Source organism: Mercenaria mercenaria, chromosome 7 (genome assembly GCF_021730395.1).
Source record: "Mercenaria mercenaria strain notata chromosome 7, MADL_Memer_1, whole genome shotgun sequence".
In the NCBI taxonomy this organism is placed as follows: Eukaryota; Metazoa; Mollusca; class Bivalvia; order Venerida; family Veneridae; genus Mercenaria; species Mercenaria mercenaria.
The window spans coordinates 5,390,457-5,410,372 of record NC_069367.1 but is presented as its reverse complement, the minus strand read 5'-3'; the positions used below and the strand labels follow the sequence as shown (position 1 = coordinate 5,410,372).

General features: G+C 37.0%; 1 protein-coding gene across 1 annotated transcript; it reads left to right on the top strand.

Annotated features, from left to right (window-relative positions):
* The first annotated feature begins 3,359 nt into the window (after positions 1 to 3,359).
* Positions 3,360 to 19,472, top strand: LOC123555662 (elongation factor 1-alpha-like). Its single transcript, XM_045346256.2, has 11 exons — positions 3,360 to 4,967; positions 9,668 to 9,825; positions 10,345 to 10,494; positions 11,231 to 11,410; positions 13,136 to 13,303; positions 14,490 to 14,633; positions 15,118 to 15,253; positions 15,413 to 15,504; positions 16,178 to 16,246; positions 17,432 to 17,527; positions 18,047 to 19,472. Exons 1-11 carry the CDS (start codon positions 4,730 to 4,732, stop codon positions 18,542 to 18,544), a joined length of 1,929 nt encoding a protein of 642 aa, XP_045202191.2. The 5' UTR covers positions 3,360 to 4,729; the 3' UTR covers positions 18,545 to 19,472.
* Positions 19,473 to 19,916: the final 444 nt, after the last annotated feature.

Here is a 19,916-nt window from a genome sequence, read left to right as displayed (position 1 = left end):
ACAACAAATTAAGGAAGAGCGGATGATACGAAACCAGGCGAGTTCGAGTCCCAGCTCTTCCAACTAAAATCACTAACACAAGGATTAAAGTCCCGTGTAGTATTGCTTTACATATGACACGCTAAAGAACCATTGAAGTTCCTGGAATCGCAACCACTTCTTATCTTGGACTATCGTATTATCAAATTAGAAATCTTAGAAATTAGAAACATTATTCTGGAGGAGACGCCAATCCCCACAGCAACTATAAGTAAGATTAAATACAAACAATATAGAGAACGCAATGTTCCAGTAACACTGTCTGACTACGAAACAAGAGGTCGTTACTTCGAGCTCCCATTTTTTCCAACTCGAATAACTAGCATTACAAAACATGGAATTGTAGCGTCTTTTGTATCTTGAACTGCCCTTCCACTAAAAATTAGTCATTTACAGGAGCCGCCCGAATGGTTACCAATGGTGACCATAAATAAGCTTTCATGTACACACACGAAGAGATGTTTTGGTATCCAGCAATTGATACCGAATAGACACATCGATGATGAGTTAAATAATTTATCCCATGAGCTTCTTACTTAGGCTGACTTCCCTCAGGGCGAATAAATTGTTTAGCAAAAAGTATTTTTCGAGTTTCTTGAGACAGAAGTGTTGCAGTATCGTGGCTAGACAAAAGCCAAGCAAAGAAGTTTTACCTATCTGTTAGTCGATATTTTCTGTTTTGGAGTCTAATCTCACACAGAATTAAGAAAACAGAAAACATTGTCTACCAAATAGGTAAAAAAGTACAAACTAGATTTTTTTCTTACCTGTTCATATTTACTTGTGAAATACAAGCCGATTTGTTTGCAGAATTTAGTTGATACTAATTTGTTTTAGCTCGATTGTGATGAAAGCTTCAAGCTTATTGGAACCACTCTCAAGTCCGCTTCCTGGAAAAACTAGTACTGGTGTCATATGAGAAGTCATGGTCGTGACCCCAGTGAGGCTCGAACCCACGACCCCTGAACTGAGCGGCCGACATCTTATCCTCTAGATCACCGCTCCCCAGTATTTATATTTGTATATAATAAAGATCTATTTTGTTCTGAAAGAAGCATGAAAGACCTATATCGAGAGCTTAGGAGAACAATCTAGACTATGGATTTTCTAATGGGGTCGAAAACTGTCGACACAATGTTTTTATGTCGGCAGATACCGACACCCGATTCTGTCCTGTATCCTTGGCATCTTGATAATATTTCCCTCCATAATTTTTGTCAAGGAAATCTTCCCCGTCTGTCCTCGTGCTGCAAACCTGAAAATAACTGAAATTTTCAAAAGCAATTTCAAGGGAGACAACACTATCCACCTTACGACTTGCAATAACTCTTAGAAATATTGCTGTGGGAGATACGTCCTGTCAGTAAGAACAACATCTTGATGTAAAACGATAGTGCGCAGGGGTTTTTGCTTGGTCCCACAGACATTTGGGAAGAACTTGTGACGTCATAAAACATCACAGGAAATATCAAAGACTGTGGCATTGACACAAATAAACTCTTACAATTAGGGTTTCGATAACTGACGACTGTCGGTATTACCCAACATTACGCTACCAGTACAACAAAAATGTACCGTGATCTGTTTTTCTCTTTAAGTAGCCAGACATCGCAGAATTTAACATTCCGTCACCTCAATACAGGAATGCTTCCAGCTGATGAAAATGTAAATAAAAGTCAGAGTGGTATTAGCAATTTCAATGCATGCCTTTGAACAGTGTATTTTTCACCATGTCAATTACTTGAAACTGATCTTGAAAAAGGGTTACTTTAGGTTTGTAGTTTTCAGACGGCTTTTCGGCATTTTACTTCTTCGGCATTCTTTATCGTTGGCATCATTGTCGTCGGCATTCTTCTTCGTCGGATTATTTCTTCATCGGTATTGTTCTTCATCAACAGTAAGTTAAAAATCGCATAAAGATACATCTAGAAGCTATTATGGATGTGTGAAACATGATAATGTTTCATTTGATATGCACACGTTTTTGCGATGCCAGGTCACATTTTGGATAAAAAAATATCGTTCATTCATTCCGGTACTGGAAGCACTCGTCTTACAACCCGAGATGTTAGATGATTCACATGCTGTAATTTAAGGATGAACACATAAACTCATACGCTACTATAATAAAATAGAACTTGAGAACATGCGTTTTACTTTATTTATTCCATTAATATGATTAAATGAAGAATATAATATGCAAGAAAAAAAATCTTTCACTATGTGAAGGTGCGGAGGAAAATATTTGGCTATCATGCAGCTGTTTTACGGTAACTCGACAGAACCTAGCTCGTTACCGCCTAAATAGTTACCCTCCAGTCAGATATTTCCACGGTGAAAATTTAATGGGGGTTGGCGTGTTTTACAATCTGCAGCTATTTAGATGAGAAAAAAAGTTAACTTGTTTAACCAATTTCTTATTTGATTAGACATTTAATTTCCAGGGATTTCGCGCCAGATTGTACTATATGGTACTATTAATGAAAATGTATATTCTTAGGTTGTTGAATCAGACTCTACTCTTGCATGATTGTATTTAAATAAAAGTATTTTACATAGGCTACATGTAAGTTTTTGCAGGCGTATAGGCCTTTGAAAATACAAAAGATCTTTCACATATCAGGAATAAGGAATAGCGAATAAGTAACTGAAAATGCTATTGTCCGTAAGTATTGACCTCGCACTCATGAATATTCCGTTTAATTCCGTAAATTAATTCTCGGTGTTCGAACATGAATAGGGATATAACTATAACATACATAATTCTTGATAACATATTGTCACATGTGCAAGTAGCTGTGCGGACAAAGTATTTATCTGTGAATCTCAGGGTTGTGGCTTCGAACCCTACGTCTGACCGTATCTTAAAAATAATCTTTTTTTACAAATTTTATCTGCAAACTAACCACTTTTCGGATCAAACGTATTGTGATTTTTATAGTTCATTTAGTGAATGTCCGTAAGTAACTATTTTTGCATGTCGTGGTGAGTTCGGCTGTCTCCGTAAGTAACTACTTATGCATGTCGTGGTGAGTTCGGCTGTCTCCGTAAGTAACTACTTATGCGTGTCGTGGTAAGTTCGCCAGTCTCCGTAAGTAACTACTTATTCACGTCGTGGTGAGTTCGGCTGTCTCCGTAAGTAACTATTTATGCATGTCATGGTGAGTTCGGCTGTCTCCGTAAGTAACTATTTATGCATGTCGTGGTGAATTTGGCTGTCTCCGTACACTCTAATTGAAATTTTTCCGCATTTTACCATGCACGTGTCAGAAATGTCAGAAATGCAGTATTAATTCAAAATTGTACAGGAAGTTCAACCTCTCTGTAAAGCGTAATGATTTTGTAGAGAAGAAATGTATTTCTTATATTAATGCGCGGGAGACAACATAAGATGAGAAAATAAAAAGCATATTTTCATTGCTAAAATGAAAAGTGTGTCATACGTAACAGCACAAGAACAAAAAGATAATAAGCCGCACCATGAGAAAACCAACATAGTGCATTTGCGACAAGCATGGATCCAGAACAGCCTTCGCATCCGCGCAGTCTGATCAGGATCCATGCTGTTCGCTCACGGTTTCTCTAATTGCAGTAGGCTTTGAAAGCGAACAACATGGATCCTGACCAGACTGCGCGGATGCCCAGGCTGGTCTGGACCATGCTGGTCGCAAATACATTATGTTTGTTTTCTCATGGCGCGGCCCATTATAGTGATTTGATTGAAAATTCACTTTGCTAGAAAGCATGAAAAGTTTTAAAGAATCTACTAAGTCTTCTTTATCTGTAGTGTAATCCAGTATGTTCAATACATTAAAGCCCCACCAACGCCAGGTATCTCTTTTTTGAAGATATTTGTTGTTTCTCAACAACCAGATAATATTTTCGCAAAAACTTGTCAACAAAACCACAGAAAGTGATTCATTTTTCGCCAAAAAAAAAAAATATTTATTTTTTTCTGGATAATTTTCATAATTTTCACGTAATATCTAGAAATCGTATGCAGGAATATACTACCATAAAATTTAATCTTTGACAAAATGCAAGTATTATTTGCTTTAGGAAAATTGGAGGTCCTACAGATGATGAAAAGAATCTGTGTGCATTGACATGATAAACACAACGAATTACTGGTCAGTGCAGTGCCGTAAGCGTAAATGAACTTATTTCAACTGTGTATGAACCGTAATTATAAGTGTTTCGGATTTATTAATCCGTTGATTTAAAGTCCAGCGCTAATCCCCTTTAAATCTCAAATACTCGTACATGTATCTGTGACAATTAAACTTTGAAAGAGAGACGTCTGGTAGTTGTTATTGTATTGTATTGATTTTAAACAAAAGTTTAATATTTTACCTATATTCCATAGTGGCAATTAAAGTTCTCATTGTGTTTTTAATTCACCTACGTTTGTGAAAAGGGAATTATCTCTTGAAACTGTAAGTTAATGATTTTAATAAATTACATCATCTTCAGCCATTTTCAAGTTAAAAAAATAAATAGATAATTTATTATTCATAATTCTGTTTATCATATTCAGAAATGTATGCTAGTATTTTAACAGGATATACATTTTGTAAAAAGTACTGGTTAATGAAGACTGACTACATGTATATAAATTCATGCGGTTTGATATTCGACAAGACAATATCATGGCAAATAAGAAATTTCTCTTATAGAAAACAATAGCAATATGGCGGAGTTTGCCTCAGCGCGTGCCTCTATTACTGGTTCCGCTGTTCCGACAGCTGGATACAGCTCTGGAGCGGAACACACATTTCCGCAACAAACGGACCCGGTAATGGAATCCGCACCGGAAACGGAAGCGGGGCCAGAAGGTGGAGGGAACACCGTGACATTTGGAGGTGTAGAGACTTTCAGTAAAACTAACTCATCAACCGCTGGATCGACCACGGGTGCTCTCACTGACGGTAAGTGTCTTAAACACATTATTCTATACTTCTCATGCGACCGTCTCTTAAGAACAACGATAGTCTAGTGGTTAGGGTGTTGACGTTCAACCCAGGAGTCGTGGGTTAGAGCCCTACAGAGGGCAAAATCACCACCTTCTCATATGGTACCAAGTACCAGGAAGCGGACTCGAGGGTGATTCAAATAAGCTTCAAGCAATCGAGCTAAAATTATAAATTTGTATTAACCAAATGGATTGTTTTGAAGTTCAAATGTATCCATTAGAAAACTCATTATCATAGTTTGACTAAGATTAATTTGAGAAACTTTTGTAAATCAACTCCTTTATTCTGTTATATTCCCTCACTCCAGCCAGTCCATCTTGTGTTCCCCTTCCAAAACACTATTCCGCCTGTGCCCACAACAGTAAGAGAAAGACAAACATTTAAGAATTGAATGGTATTTTTCCGCGGTTCATCGATGTACGAACTGTCAGGAAGTTTACACCTAATTTGCATAACACTTATGTAAAAATTAGGTGTACACTTCCTGATAGTTCATACATAGATGACTCGCAGAAAATACCATTCAATTCTTGGTTTAAACATATTTTATTCCCAAAAATATACAAAATTATATTGAAATACAAACATTACATGTACAGTAGATGAAAAGGATTAGAACGAAAGACAAGTCTTATAGAGTTCTTCTCCTAAAATGGACAGGTAAATTATTGTTTCGCAAAAGTACAGTGAAGCTTTAAATATAATATCTATGGGAATGTAGTCTAGTATATCAAAAAATCATGTTTCTGGAACAACAATATGAGCGCTAATGAGAGTAGAGAAGTTAGAAGTAGTTCATTAAATTTTCTAGAATTAGAGAACATAAAATAAAACAAGGGGGTAAAATAGTGTCTCGTTGAGGTTCAGAAAAATTTACAGGAATCTCTTACTTTCAGCTATGTAACAGTGTACATTTGTGAAAATATTGACATTATCCTCGTCCGGTAAAGAAGTGTTTCCATAAAGAAGAAGGTTTTCGTCGATATCGTAGTTCTGAAGGTTATTGAAAAGTTTTTGGCGACAGTCTGTATATAAGGTACATTCTAATAGATAATGGGCATTCGTCTCCATCTGGCCGCATTGACAAAGAGGCGTGGGTGATATATTTCTAAGAAATAGATGATGATTGAGTGCACTGCATTTAGTCCGTAATCTTGTGTGAAGTACTTGGAGCTTCCTTTTTCCGACATAACAGTATTTGGGTATACGGCGAATATCTTTATTCAAGTAATCTTTGAAAGAAGATAATGTTGTTAAATTACGAACACTATCTGGTAAGAGGTTCCAGTCACGTATCACTGAAGGCAGAAAAGAATTAAAGTATAAAGTGGTCCTGGACGGTATACCACGTACATTGTTCGGATTTCTTAAATCATAGCGATGCTCAGCTGGATGAGGTATTAGAGTTGAGAGATATTCAAGTGTCTTATTTGTGTACATTTTAAAGAAAAGAATGAGTCTATGCTTGTATCTGCGCTCTGACAGACTTTCCCATGGAGATTCTTCATGGAGTTTTTCAAGGGAAACTAGTTTTGTTGCACCAGTAGCTATACGAGCACATTCGTGTTGGATTTTGTCAAGTTGATCTACTTCATAATTTGTACAATTACTCCAAACAACATCGGCGTATTCGAGAATAGGCCGGACGAAGGAAGTGTAGATAGTTTCCAGAGATCTCCGATCGATGGAAAACTTGATTTTACGCATGACGTTGACTCTTTTCCATGCTTTGTCTAAAAGAAAGTCAATATGTGAGTGCCAGCTACAATCGCTGGAAAGAAAGACACCAAGATGTTTGTGTTCAGTTACTTCGGGTATTAGCTGCCCAAACATAGAGAGTACAGGATGAGGAAATGTATTTCGTTTTCTGGAGACAAGGAGTGATTCCGATTTGGAAGGATTAAATGTAACAAGCCATCTGTCGGCCCAGGCAGAAATTTTAAGAATATCACTCTGAAGGAGTTCAAATGCCTCACGGGGCTGTTCAACAATAACGTAAAGACTAGTGTCATCGGCAAATAAGTTAATGGAAGACTGAATGTCTATGACTATGTCATTTATAAACACAAGAAAGAGCAGGGGTCCGAGAATCGAGCCCTGAGGGACTCCTGCTTTTATTGTAGTCCATGATGACTTAGTGCCAGGAAGAACAACACGTTGACGTCGGTCACAAAGGTAGTCAGAGATCCAAGCTAGAAGGGAACCTGATATGCCCGCAAACTTGAGTTTTGCTAATAGGCCTTTATGCCAGACTTTGTCAAAGGCCTTACTGATGTCAAAAAAGACTGCTCGAACTTCCAGGCCCTCGTCCAGTGATTTGCACAAGATATCATATATGTATGTAAGTTGATTCACTGTTGAATCTCCTGGAATAAAGCCAGATTGGACTGGGGTCAAAAAGTCAATGTCTCTCAGGTGGTTGAAGATGTATTTAAAGATCAGTCGTTCAAAAACCTTTTCAAGTGTATTTAGAAGAGAGATAGGACGATAGTTATTTGGAATTGAAGAATCACCCTTTTTAAATATCGCACAAACATTAGCTTCTTTCCAAACACGTGGTACTTTACAACTTTGTAGGGATTCGTTAAAAAGATCACAGAGAGGTACTGATAGTTCACGAGAAGTTTCTAAAAGGATTTTATTACTTATACCATCGGGGCCAGTGGCCTTATCAACATCTAGAGATTTGAGGACATTTTCCACTTCACTTGGGGTCAGAATGATTTCACTAAGAAATGGTGTAGAAGACGGTAAGCCAAGGTCAGGTGCTTGTCTATTGTCGTCATCGATAAGAGTTTGTTCCTGGAAATAGTCGTTGAGTATATTTGCTTTTTCATAGTCAGAGGATGAGATTTGATGGGTAATGGGGTGTTTTAATGGCGGAATAGAGTTATTTTCAGGTTTAGAAATAAAAGACTTGAGAGTTTTCCACCAGTCTTTGGATGACAGAGAACTATTTTTAAGACTATCTGACAATTTAGAAAAATGTTGAGATTTTGCCTCACGAATTAATAGAACGGTATCATTTCTAAGTTTTCTAAACTTCTGCCAGAGATAAATAGATTGAGATGATTTCGCTTTTCGGTATGCCCTTTTACGTTTACGGATACATTTTCTAATATCGCTGGTCATCCATGGAACATCAAGAGGGCGAACCTTAACAATGTTGGTTGGGACGTTATCTTTTGCAAAAGACACGATAGTAGAAGTTACATTCTCTGCATATATGTTAATATCGTTATCTTTGCATTGATTCCAGTCATGATTGCTCAAATCGTCACGCAATTTGTCGTAGTTCCCACAGTCATAGTTCCAGATAAGCCTGGTAAAACATTTAATCTTAGGTTTTCTGAATTTCAGAATACCATAGACAGGACAGTGATATCGTTGATCATGTTGAAGGAAATGTTCTCCTACTCCTGACTGGATAACATTATCTTTGGTTGATACAAAAATGAGATCAATAAGGGATTCAGAGTGTTCAGTGAAATGAGTTGGTTCATTGATTATTTGCTGAAGATTGTATTGTTGAGTTATAGTAAGAATTTTACGAGAGCTATTTGCATTGAAGGCATTATAGTTAAAGTCGCCTGTGATGAAAATATCAGATATGTTGGACTCTACTGCTAGACCAATAGAATCTTCGATAAGGTTGTTTGTAATACTATCTGCATTTGGAGGGCGATAGAAAAGACCAAAGAGAATATGTCTGTTGTTACAGAGTACTAACTCCAGCCATATACTTTCCACACGATTCAGTTCAAGATCAGGTCTGCGCTTATAGTGTAAGTTGTCCTTTACATAAACTAACACGCCACCATAGGTATCACCAGTACGATCCTTTCGTTCAGGGTTGTGAAAAGTAGGAAGTAAGATATCATCAGTTGGATTTGCATTACTCAACCACGTTTCTGAGAAGGCTAGGATATCAAAACTGCTGAGTTCCGTATAAAGATCATCAAGTTTGTGTTGTATACTTTGAACATTTAGATGCACAAAAGAAAGATGGTTAGAAAAGTAATTCAAAACAGGTAATGCACTAGAAGCAGAAGACGATACTGATGAGTGAGCTGAATGCGGTCCTGGATTTTGGTGAACGTCACCGGCAACGATTATTAGAATATACAGCCATGCAGAAAAATTAGCAGTTACTAACATTAGGACTAAGCCATTCAATTCTTATAATTACAACTATAAAAACTTCTTCCATTTGTTTCCTATTTGAAAAAAAAAATCCAACTTTTTGTCAGAAACGAAAAAGTAGTCCGTAAAATTATGAATATTAATTACATCTAATGAATACGTGATGGCTTCTTAGTTCATTGAGAAATAAAAGTTGGTCACGGGTGCTAAAGCAGCCAATCAGAAACGCGCAAATCTATGAATTGAGTACTAGTAATTGTTGTAATTATGTTTCTTTATTTCTGTTCAAAAATGATAAATTTATGGAAAGGTCTCCAAAGGGAAAACATGGTAGCGGTCTGAAAAGAGGCCTTGATTCGAAGAGGTATTTTCATATAATTGAATTAATTCTAAAAAATAGAATAGCGAAAACTAAAGCATACTGGAAACGAAATTTTTGTAGCACTTAGACGAAAATGGGAATTTATATTTATATGGTTTCGACCTGACAGTATCATTATTCTTGTTTGCAGACACTGGGATGACGCCTATATCTCAAAAAGTCACAAGCGAGCTGATTACCGCAGGGGGTGCCGACAGCACTGTCCCGCCCATGGAGACACCTGGGCCTAGTTCCCTACAGGATAAAGCCGACAGCAACAAAATGAACATCAATCCAGACGTTGTCATAGTATGAAATTTCCTAAACGAAACTAGTAGAGAACAAGTAACATGACCGATGTTGTCATTGCTGGGCGACATTTCAATGATTATACGGACTGTATCCATGTTCCGAGGTTATAGCACTGGATTTGTAGACAATTTTCAGGGATTAGCCTCCGCAAAAGAAGCTAGTTTTTAAGATTGCGAGGTCTGATGGCTGGTATTTACTGTCCCCGTTAATGGCTCAGGCCTTTAAAAACTCAAGTCGTATTGAAGTGTTTTAGAGAATATCGATAAAAATTCGTACATCTATAATTTTAGATTGTTTTATTTATACTCAAAGAATCATTATATACCTGCTGTCCTCATATTGTATACATTGCCGATATGTAACTGGTGATCTAGAAATATACCTTGTAGTCATTTTAAGTCGAAAAAAATATGCATACTGCATGTAACACAAAAAAAGATATTACAATATTCAAGAACGTTCTTAAAATATGTCCTGATTTCTAACTAATAGCTGTGTTTCAATCGTTTTTCACAGGAAAGAGATTCAATCGCAAAGCCGTATCTAAATGTCGTGGTTATCGGCCATCTTGCTTCCGGAAAATCAACAGTTTCCGGTAGACTGGTGTATGAATGTGACGGTATCGATGAAGAATTGATGACGAAATTCGAGCGCGAAGCAAATTTGGTAGGTATACCGACTAAAATGCTTACGTATGTGGAAGGCGAGGTTGTGATACTTCGTCTCTATGTGCATTGTTAAAAATAAACCGGTCAGCTGTAGAAAAGTCTGTGAATACGTTTGAAAATGTTCATGTTGAGTTTTTACAATCATGCAACCTGTGTGAGCATCTATTCAATGAGTATATACTGGATTATTAAAAGACTGTATATGACAAAAAAAAATGTAGGAAGTAAAATTTAAAGTATCTTTGGGAATCTAAGATAATATTTTTGTTATAGATTATATTATGAATGTACATAAACTTTAATAATAATGATTCATCGGTATAGAAGATTCACTGTGAATTAACGTCATACAAAACGTTGTCATTGATAATTACAGCTGGATGAAAATTGTGTGTAATGGAATATTGTGGATATGCTGATGATATCAAATGAATGAAGAAATTCAATATTCCACTTTTCTTGACGGTAGATAATAAAACATGTAGCTTACAGGCCAGATATAAGAAAGCAGAAAATGGCCATGTACAATTTTACCAACAATCCGGATGGCCCTATCACTACACAAATTAAGAAACATTGAGATTCATTTAGAAGCTTAGGATAGCAATGTTTCCTTTTTTATTTTAGCGGAACTTGAGGCTGGCTCTGTTACACTTTTTAGGAACATTGAGGTTTATTTAGTAGCATAGCGCTGTTTTTTTGGTTTTTTTTATTTACTAATTATTTTATTGTAGGCGGGCAAGGCGGCCTCAAAGTATGCCTGGGTAATGGACAAACTTCAGGCAGAGAGAGAACGCGGAATTTCCATAGATACCAAACTACGTCGTCTGGAGACACGTAACTATTACGTTAACGTAATTGACGCACCTGGTCATACCGATTTCGTTCATAACATGATCACAGGATCCTCGCAGGTACAGAATTTCATTACTGATGTCTGTCAACATCAAAGTGAACGTGTCGTTTTTTGTAATCATTTTTCACTTAGTTTATATATTAACACCATTCAGGTAAATGAGTTTTTCGTGCTTACAACTTTAAAACAAAGAATAGGGTAATAACCTGTCCGATTGCATTCAGGTTTAATATCGAAGCAAGCCTATATGCATGACATTGGCGCACAACTTTGGCATACCCATCACGTGCACAAGCTTAGCTTTTTGTGAGAAGAATTATCGCACAACTTTGGCATACCAATCTCGTGCACAAGCTTAGCTTTTTGTGAGAAGAATATACGATCGGATGCGTTTGAGACGTCATAATATCACATACGCGCGACTGAATTTCTTATTTTTAGCTCGACTATTCGAAGAATAAGTAGAGCTATCCTACTCACCACGGCGTCGACGTCGGCGTCGGCGTCGGCGTCACACCTTGATTAAGTTTTTCGTATCAGTCCACATTTTGACAAAGTCTTTTGAGATAAAGCTTTGAAACTTTCAACACTTGTTTACCATCACCATGGCCAGTTATAGGCAAGAGCACATAACTCCATCAGGGATTTTGGCTGAATTATGACCCCTTTTGACTTAGAAATCATGGTTAAGTTTTTCGTACTAGTTCATATTTTGACAGTCTTTTGAGATAAAGCTTTGAAACTTTCAACACTTGTTTACCATCACCATGTCCATTTATAGGCAAGAGTACATAACTCCGTCAAGGATTTTGGCTGAATTATGGCCCCTTTCGACTAAGAAATCTTGGTTAAGTTTTTCGTACCAGTTCATATTTTGACAAAGTCTTTTGAGATAAAGCTTTGAAACTTTCAACACTTGTTTACCATCACCATGTCCAGTTATAGGCAAGAGCACATAACTCCATCAAGGATTTTGGCTGAATTATGGCCCTTTTTGACTTAGAAATCTGGGTTAAGTTTTTCGTACCAGTTCATATTTTGACAAAGTCTTTGAAGATAAAGCTTTGAAACTTTCAACACCTGTTTACCATCACCATGTCCAGTTAATGTTATAGGCAAGAGTACATAACTTCATCAAGGATTTTGGCTGAATTATGGTCCCTTTTCACTTAGAAATCTTGGTTAAGTTTTTCGTACTAGTTCATATTTTGTGTAAAGTGTTTGACATATGGCTTTGAAACTTTTGTCACTTGTTCAGTATAATAGTCTCTATCTGTAGGAAAGAGTACATAACTCTTTCTTATATTTTGGCTGAATTATTGCCCTTTTTGTACTTTGAAATTGATTCACACATTGCCATTTAGTGCAAGACTTATCGAAATCCACAAATACAGGAACATTGTTTGTCTAATGTATTTTTTTCTTTTGTCTAAATATCTGTAGAAATATTTTGACCCCATTCTTCAATCAATTCTTCGAATAGTCGAGCGCGCTGTCTTCCGACAGCTCTTGTTTGGCATGCTCCTCCGAAAATGGAGTATATGATAAAAGTGGCTTGTGGCATAAATTATCAGAGTTTAAACAATTTGTCCAATCCAATATAAATAGCTAAAGGTCATTTGTGTCTCAAATCAAGAGTAGAAAAAAGAGGGATTATCAGATAACATTAGGTTATAATAAATGATCTTTTTTATCGAATGAAGGCTTCAGAAAACTTCAGCATTATGCCAGAATTTTGGCTGAGTTACCGTTCCATAGATCTATTTTTCTAGCGTTGTTTCAGGCGGATGTCGCAATCCTGGTTGTATCAGCTAAGGAGAAGGAGTTTGAGGAAGGTGTAACACATGACGGACAGACACGTGAACATTTACAGTTAGCGTACGCCATGGGAGTTAAACAGCTTATTGTTGTCATCAACAAAATGGACGTTACAAAGCCACCTTACAGTCAGGTACAATCTTCTTGCTTTTTAACTTTCTGATACATATAAAAATATGGCTAATTAACCTTAAGTTATTGGCTTCTTTTCCATTGGCAACTTCAAAACAATCGCTCAGTAGGTAGAGCGTCGGTCTACGGATCGTGAGTTCGATCCTCGGGCGGGGCGTGTGTTCTCCGTGACTATTTGATAAACGACACTGTGCCTGAAATCATTAGTCCTTCACCTCTGATTCATGTGTGGAAGCTGGTAGTTACTTGCGGAGAACAGGTTTGTACTGGTACAGAATCCAGGAAAACTGTCCGCCATCACACGACTGAAATACTGTTGAAAAAACGGCGTTAAACCCAAAACAAACAAACAAATCAAAACATTCAACAGGAGTTGAAAGCAAAGTCAATTAGGCTATATATAGTAGTCGAAATTTCCAAACCCCGCATTATGAATACCAATAACTGAAGTAAACAATATATCTTTGATTTTTTTACGCATTTAAAACAGTGCAACCTCTGTGGAGCAACATCCTTTCGGAGATACAAATATTGCCTGTTATTTAGAGGTTGTTGTTCTGGAGAGTTAAATTTAATTGTATATTTCAGCTTAGGAAATTTTGATGACCTTGTTATAGAGAGGTTTTAGCTTAAGAGAGGGTCGCTCTAGAGAGGTTGTACTGAATGCATTCTTAGTAGCATTTTGGAATTTTCAACCATACCCCTCACCGATATGGGCTCGAAACTTCGCCTGGGGTATAGAATTCTTCATATGACAAGGTTATGTATTTGGCAAACGGAAGGTAGCCGGTTCAACCCAGGTTGTTCTCTTGAAACAATTACCAGAGGGGCACCTGGAGCTTGCCTCCTTCATCAAAAGCTGGAAATACCGTCATATTACCTTATTTGTTTCAATGGGATGTCAACACTGTATACAAAATGAAACAAATAAGTGATTCGCTTTAATTTCTACACACACAGCATTTGATTTTAATCTCAGTTTATAAAATATTTGTTGTAGGAGGGTGCGGGAATTTGATCTCGGCTTGAGTACCCTACTTTATACTGTTACATGAATTCCGGGACCTACAATGAATCAGAGACATCAAAAGAAACCAACCGTTCGGAAGAATTCATTAACTCTTAGGACATTGTTTATACTTTTAAAAAGAAATGCTAAATTATTTTAATTTTACTTTTATTTCCAGAAAAGATACAACTTCATCGAGAAGAATGTAGATCTGCTGGCCAAGAAGGCCGGGTTCGACTCTGAGTCTGTCATTTATTTACCTATCTCCGGCTGGATGGGGGACAACCTCGTCAAAAGAAGCGAAAGTCTTAACTGGTTTAAGGTATTTGCCTATTAGTTATACAGGTGACAAATATTGGCATCAATACACTAAGCAGCGTGTCTTACAATTATTTCATCATGAAAATGCTACCTACATGCCAATTATAGGTCTATCAGACTATCATGTCATTTCAGCAAAAGTTGCAAAGCATATAAAGAACGTAACTCTATACAGTACAGCAAAAAGAAACCTGGGGACTATTTAAAACCGCCTTTATGCGACAGTAAATTTTTCCGCGCCATTTTCCTATTTAGTGTCTGTATACCTATTCTATACACTAATTACCAAACGAAATTAAAAAGAGGTAAGATATAAATGATTTATGAGCCAAGTATCTAAAGAATAGTTTTTACACACATCATAACCAAAAGTACAGACCATAGCAAGAGATTATGATTTCGAGAATTGGACCTGTGCAGTCCGTCAGTAGTATGGCAGTAATCGTTTATCCCACTATTTTCTCATTATTGTCGATATTTTCTAGATGTGGAAAATAGAGCGGAAGTCAGGAGGAGCCAGTGGCAAGACCCTGGTAGATGCACTGGATGCCATGGAGCGACCACCAAAGTTAGAGCGATACCCTCTCCGCATGGCCGTCCATAGTGTATACAAACTTGGTAGTAAGTATTGAAAATACACAACTGCAACAAAAGTCTCTACCTTTCTCAAAAGATTTGTCGAAATGTAATCTTAAGAAGAAGCCTCTAGGGAAATATTCATAGTCCAAATTTCTAAAAGTTGTGTATAATAGTTGGTGAAATTTTCTTTCCATTTGGCAGCGGTTGGTGTTGTGGCAGCTGGCAAGATACACTGCGGTTTCGTAAAACCAGGAATGTCGGTTACCTTTGGCCCATCAGATTTGAAAACAAAGGTAGGATCAGTGAAATCTTCATAACTTATAGATATTAACACTATCTATTTAACAGTATCAGTATAAACATTATCAGTACCGATTCAGACTTGCAATGACATCAGTATAGATTAAAAATTACAATAACATCAGTATTTGTTAAGACTTACAATTACATCTACATATTCTAGACTCAATTTAAGACTTACAATTACATCAGTGTCGATATGAGACATAATTACATCGGTTCCGATTTAAGACTTACAATACATTTATCTATATCGATTTAATTCAGACTTATAATAACCACGAGTGGGGGGTGGGGGCACACATCATGAAAATCGGGTAAAATTGAATTGCTGTCAAAAACTTGCTAAGATAATTATCATAATCGGTCAAATCATTGGGGGAGAGGGAAGGTCCCCTTGCCCCCCCCCCCCCCCCCCTCCCCCAAACAACCCTCCTGTTCCTACTTTTCTGATATCCTGATAACATCTGTATCGATTACATTTTTGGAACGTGCACTGCATGTTGGATATTTTTCCTTGTGTTTCTTTTGGAAGTTGAACAATAACTGATCCTTATAGACCATAGTTACCGTGTATGAAAAAGTTTTCAACTAATCAGAAACATTTTATGCCATATATAACTCGCATAGAGAGGAACTTTGCAGTGATCATTCTCTCTATTATAGGTACGTGCTGTACAACTCCACCATGATGCTGTCACAGAGGGCTACCAGGGTGAAAATGTTGGCCTTCAGGTATGTATACACATTTTCTTAATTCCCTATTCAGTTTTTACGTTTTCCTTAAATAAAGTTTTATGAAATAAACGTTTTGGCATTTGAACTGAAGAGTTGGTCTGATTGAAAACAAAGCCAAATTTATTATCATTTTATTTTTTTATGCTGAATTTGCAGAGAAAATGCAATTTCTCTATTATTTGTAATTTTAACCTTTAACCTGCTGACGGTAAGTGATTCTTCCTTTGTGATCAGTGTAAACCAATATCGGCTTGCACGTCCGTACAGGCTGATCATGGTCTAACCTGTTCACTATTCAGCAAGTAAATTTTCAGTAAAAACCTCGTGGAATAATAAATGATACTGCCCAAATTGAATGATGGACTAGTCCATTTCAGAAATTTAGCTGGGTAATGGATCAAGAAGTTTGATTTACAATCTAGGCCAATATTTATCAACATTTTAAGTCTGAAACTTCTGATTTTTAAATGGTAAAATAATTACTTTTTGTCCTAGATTTGTAAATCTTGTACGGACTTTAATGACACTTGGCATCAATACGGCATATTCAATAACATAAGGTTGTGCAAAGTTTCAGCAATGTAGATTTAATACATCGAAAGTTACGCAATTTGAATTTTTAGAGGCCTGTATTCATCAACGTATTTAGTGGGGAATTTCAACTTTGAATTTAAAATGTCATTTTTTTAATTTGCTCTGTCATTGATGATTTTGTTTTGTTTTACGTCACACCGACACAATTATATGTCATACGGCAACTTCACAGCTTTTCACGGAGGAGGAAGACCCCAGGTGCTCCTCGGGGTATTGTGTCATCACAGGCGGACACCTGGGTAGAACCACTGGCCCAGCGTATACCAGCTGGATTGCTTTGTGGCATAAGGAATTCAACGCTAAGTAAGGCTTGAACCTACATCGATAAGGGGCAAGTGATTAGAAGTCAGCGACCTTAGCCACTCGGACACTGAGGCCCACTGTCATTGATGAATTAGCACAGATTGTGACGAAACTTTGCAAGAGTAAGCATTCTGAATACAAAACCTGCTGAGGAGTTTCATTAATACAAGTTTGTTATGAACAAAGTTATGACGAATTTTCAAGATTTGTTAAGACAAGGTATAAATTACGGATCTTAAACATTCAATTGGATGAAAACGGGCCAAGGTATTTGTGTGATTTCAGATAGAAGGGTTGGATATCAAGGACATCAGAAAGGGATTCCTGTGCGGGGAGACTAGCAGAGACCCGCCCAAGAAAGTTCAATTGTTTACAGCACAGGTAGACTACTTTATCAGCAGGCTCAAACCCGTGTTAACTGGCCAAGGGAGTTACAAAATCTGGGTGCTTTAAGCAGGTTGCTGTTTAGGATAAATTACCGGTAGAACAAAATGTCAATTCGGAAAGTTAACTGACTGGCTGTTTAATGAAAGTGGCTGAATGTATATATAACACTGAAAAATGGTGAAGTGGGTGAAAATAAAAGTTAAATACATGCATTGGTAAAAATGGAAGGAGAGTGTACATTTTCTGCATTATGTCAAAAAACGTTGGAACGGTTTACTACCTCCTGCGCAATATGTTTGGTTAATTATAACAGTACATTGTATCTTCCAAAAATCTTATGTAATAAGTTTGTACCACTAGCCACTTTCATATTACCCACTTTTTACTGAGTTTTAGAGAAATTAATTTGTTCGCCTAAAATGTGTGGGTTAGTCCTAAAAGTTTCACTGTCCTTTTGAGAGATGTTTTATATGTTTAAATACTATAAAAGGTTTATATTTGTTTCCTGTTTAGATGGTGATTCTGCAGCACCCTGGTGTCATCAAGAAGGGCTACACACCAATGCTTCACTGTCATACCGCCTGTGTACCTGTCAAATTCACCGAATTAAGAGAAAGATGTGATCGAAGAACCGGCGGCCGAATGGAATATAATCCGACGGTATTAAAAACCGGCGACGCTTGCGTCGTCGATATGGTACCATCAAAACCAATCTGTGTCGAGTCATTTTTCGATTATCCGTCTCTAGGGAGATTTGTTGTCAGGGACATGAAGCAGACGATAGGCGTGGGCGTGATTGTGAACATTCCTGGACGGGACCCGCCACAAACTGACGACGACAAATGGGCCGTCGGCACCGTGCCATTTGCCCGGCGACCACAGACTACAGGCGGACGAAGTGTTACATTTAGTATACCCCAGCCAGACGAGTTCGAAAAACCTAAAAATTTCAGTTTTCAAGACGAAGAAACATTTAGAACACAGTCTGGTAAGCTCGAGACCGAGTTATAAATAGAAATGTCCAAACTATGCAATACAATGCAACAAGAAGCTGCTTTCAGCACTATGACTGTTTCCTTGGAAACAGGACGCTGGCTAAGAATTGCTGACAATTTATCCAACGTTGGCTATAATGAAGTTTGTCATGTTTTACTGTGCCCAACGTTTAGTTTACGGTATCAAATACGTGAAAAGTAATGCAATTTCAATTATAAGAAAAGACTTCCAGCTGTGACACAATAGATAGCAACGTACAAGTTACACTGGTACTGGAAACGTCAATATTTTTCCATACACTGACGCCTGAATTTCATATCGGGTGTGTGTTGTTGCACTATTTTTTTTCATTTAGTTCAGTATTGTTAGTCCTATTCAGACTTTTGAAAAAATCGTAATATTTACATTATATTTATATATGTACATGCGTATTTTATAAAAAAAAAAATATTATTTTATCTTTTCATCGGGAAATATGCACCCGTTCTTCAGCGGAAGAAGATTGTGCTCCTAAAGCCGCGTAATATTTCCACCGAAGGTATCATGCATAAGGTAATAACACCCATACTGACGTCGCTGTGCGTGATGTCATTTATAAAATGCATTTCACAGGTGTCATAGCTTTTACTCAGGCTCAAGCTTAAGAACAAATTTATATCAATTATATTATACGTTTAAGTGTAGATGCAGTGTAATGAAAACAAAAGTAAATTTGAATCTAGTAATATGCACTCGTTCTTTCGCGGAATACCAAATGTTGCGGCGGTCACAAATTCGTGCAGTATTTCCACTGCAGAACTCGTGCATGATACTCGATACAAAGCAATAAATGAGTTTTTACATCCATGTTTCAGTTTAGTACATTCGTTGCTATAGAAATAAAACGCTTACTCTTTGTCAACAATTAATGTTTGAATTTTCATGAATAAAATTACACGATTACATTAACATATTATTACCACCTTTTTCTTGTCCATAATGCCGAGTTTCTATCTCATCTATTTTAAATTTCTAACCTAACAAGACTTTAATATATTAGATCATTTATGGTCAAGATTGATCAAAATTGTAAAGAACTGAAGTCTATGTCGTGGTTTCCATGTTGTCCATTACTTTTGGCGACACAGCCATGCTTTTGACAAAGCGGCATTCTTTCAAAAAATACTCTTTTGATCAAGTTTGTTTACGAATACTAAAACAATTGACTTCATACATTATTTTGTCCTATAACTGTACACAGTCGGGTCACGTAATTTACTGTCCGCCTGGTTTTTGAAAAAATGAATATCTTTTGAGGTTTGCTGTCGAGTTACACCGACATTTTATGTCATATACGACAACTTTTCCAGCATTTGATGGTGGATGAAGACCTCGAGCGGGCATTGTT